A 2500-nucleotide genomic window follows, 5' to 3' on the forward strand; every position below is an offset into this window, starting at 1 on the left:
ATGTCTCCACCATCACACACAATACCAAACAGGGGATGCAAATGTTTTACGTTTCACATGCGACCATGAGAAAAATAGGCAGTGCGCATCGACTTATCGGTTGCATGATTACATTACAACGGACGCTTCAGTTACGAATTCCCCTCCTACCTTAACGGATATCAAGGCGGGTTTTCTTTAAAAGAGCGTGTGTTCCCTCTGTCTCCCCGTCGTTGTCCCGTGGTGCTCGTTGTTATTGTCTCGGAGCGTCCGCCGTCATCAGACTGGTGCGCGTCGTGAGATGCAGTGTTGCCAGATTTGGCCTGATCTCTCTCTCCCAATCTGGCAACCCTGGCTGCAATACTGGTGAGGAACAGAACTAAAGGACCAATGAGCTGCTCTCAGATGAGCACCGCGCAGATACGGTCTGCAGAGCTGATATATTGAGGGTGTTATCATCTATCGAAAGAAAAAGGGTCTTGAGAAATCAGGTTCAAAAATGATTTTACCTGCAGGCTTTGTGATTATTGGGTAGGCTTTCCGTGTGTGTATAAAGATCCATGCTGCTCCTTTGGATAATTGTAAAATATTTATGAACGGTATGAATACAGCATCTGGCCCCTAGATGGGAGTACGACCACTATAATAAAACTGTAGGCCTACTGCGCTCTATTACTAAGGGAAGGAACACATTTCTATAGGCTACATATCAGCTATGGTATAAGGGGCCCTAGCGTAATGCATGTAGATATTTAGAAGTCCTGCATTAAAGTAAACTTCTATATTGGCTAAGTTGTATGAGGGACATGCAACTTGCTGTTTTGTATTTCTTTGCCGTTCATTTGGCCGCCGTTGAGATTGTCTCGACAGCCAAAGCGGCCCCTAGAGGTCGCCCTTCTCTCGTCCATCCAGGCTACGATTTAGAACGGCATTGTGTGGCTTCGTGCCATCTAGTTGTAAGGTCCAGATTGCAAACCACTAAATAACTCCCCCGGCCCCGTCCCCCGTCCCCCGTCCCACGTTCCTGAACCCGCCCTTTCCGATGACGTAAGAGAAGCTAAGGTGGCCTGTACTGGCCAAAGGTTCAAGTAGGAACTTCCAAAGTGAAAAACTATCATTATGTTTAATTGCTTTGAAATGGCAGAGCCATCAGTCAGCCATGAGTGAGTGAAAAGCGCTTTTAGAATATCTGTTTAGAGTTGACAAGTTAATTTCTGACCAATCAGGGCATCAATACCCCGATTGGTTGGGGGGGTCCATCTTGCCTGTCTATCACAGGTGCGTGAATGTAACCCTTGGAGAAACGTAGTGAGGGGGGGGGGGGGGGGGGGGGGAGCAGCGAGGAGGTGGACGTGTTTTTGGTTGTTTCCTTTCAAAGACTCTCGAATCGTAATTGTTAACCTGTGTTAATTAGTTGTTTCCTAAACCTGGTTTATGTAGTTAGCCTACAAAAAATGTGCCTTATGCCTTGAGCCTAAATATATGACTATTGTTATTCATATTTATTGTACTAATAAGATGGTAGTAGCAAACTACACTATTGGTGTGTCGGTATGATAGCATGGTGTTTGTGTTTGTGTGTGAGTATGTGTTTTGTGTGTGTGTGTGTGTGTGTGTGTGTGTGTGTGTGTGTGTGTGTGTGTGTGTGTGTGTGTGTGTGTGTGTGTGTGTGTGTGTGTGTGTGTGTGTGTGTGTGTGTGTGTGTGTGTGTGTGTGTGTGTGTGTGCGATTGCCGTGAAATCCGAGACTAAGTCATTCAACCAACCTTTTTATTCACACAGAAAATGCTGTATTTCTTTTGATGTTAGTTCCCACATTAACAACAGTAAAACAATCTCCTCATAGAGACACTGAAGACAGCTGGACATGGGCAGTAGTAGTAGTTACACACACACACAGGAAATAGGGATCCAACCAAGGATTTAGCCACAGTTGTTGGACATGTATTTATAGCGTATATTAGTTCACAAGTTTTCTGCTCACATACATGGAGGAAAGTAACAGATATGGCGAGAGAAATGCTAAAGAGAGAAAAAGAGAGCGAGCAAGGGAGAGAGACAGAGATAGAGACAGAGCGAGAGAGAGAGAGAGGGGGAAGGACAAGGGGGAGGGAGGGTTCAGAGACAAGAGGCACATGTTGGCCCATCCAGGTGCATCATGAGTAACACCTGGAGGGAATACCCGGTGTTGAGGGAGAGAGGAGGCGGAGTCACCACATGTAGGTGTCGTCATACCTATGGAAACATAACACGGTGGTCAGCGTTGACTAAAACCAGCATGGGTTCAAACTGCGATGTCTTGGATCTAAGGTCAACATCAGTGGTTGATTGTGTGATCTAAACCATTGAGGGATGCAGATCAACATTTGAGTGAGGCGTACGTGCGGAACATAGCTTTAATATAGAGGGAGAGTTTGTTTCAGTGGGAGAGCTTTGCCTTCCCGGCTATAATAATCTAATATAATAATAATAATACTTAGACAAAGTACTGCTTGCATGTTGTATATACTATACAACATTGC

The 2500-nt window shown here is 45.2% G+C and overlaps 1 protein-coding gene across 1 annotated transcript in view; it reads right to left on the minus strand.

Annotated features, from left to right (window-relative positions):
- Nucleotides 1-1731: 1731 nt before the first annotated feature.
- The window catches only part of pyya (peptide YYa), a 6338-nt gene continuing 5569 nt past the window's right edge, over nucleotides 1732-2500 (minus strand). The window contains exon 4 of the mRNA XM_030376017.1: nucleotides 1732-2213. Within this exon, the coding sequence (XP_030231877.1) occupies nucleotides 2189-2213 (25 nt within the window). The 3' untranslated portion in view covers nucleotides 1732-2188. The remainder of the gene's footprint in view (nucleotides 2214-2500) is intronic.

This window comes from Gadus morhua, chromosome 2 (assembly GCF_902167405.1).
Source record: "Gadus morhua chromosome 2, gadMor3.0, whole genome shotgun sequence".
Classification (NCBI taxonomy): Eukaryota; Metazoa; Chordata; class Actinopteri; order Gadiformes; family Gadidae; genus Gadus; species Gadus morhua.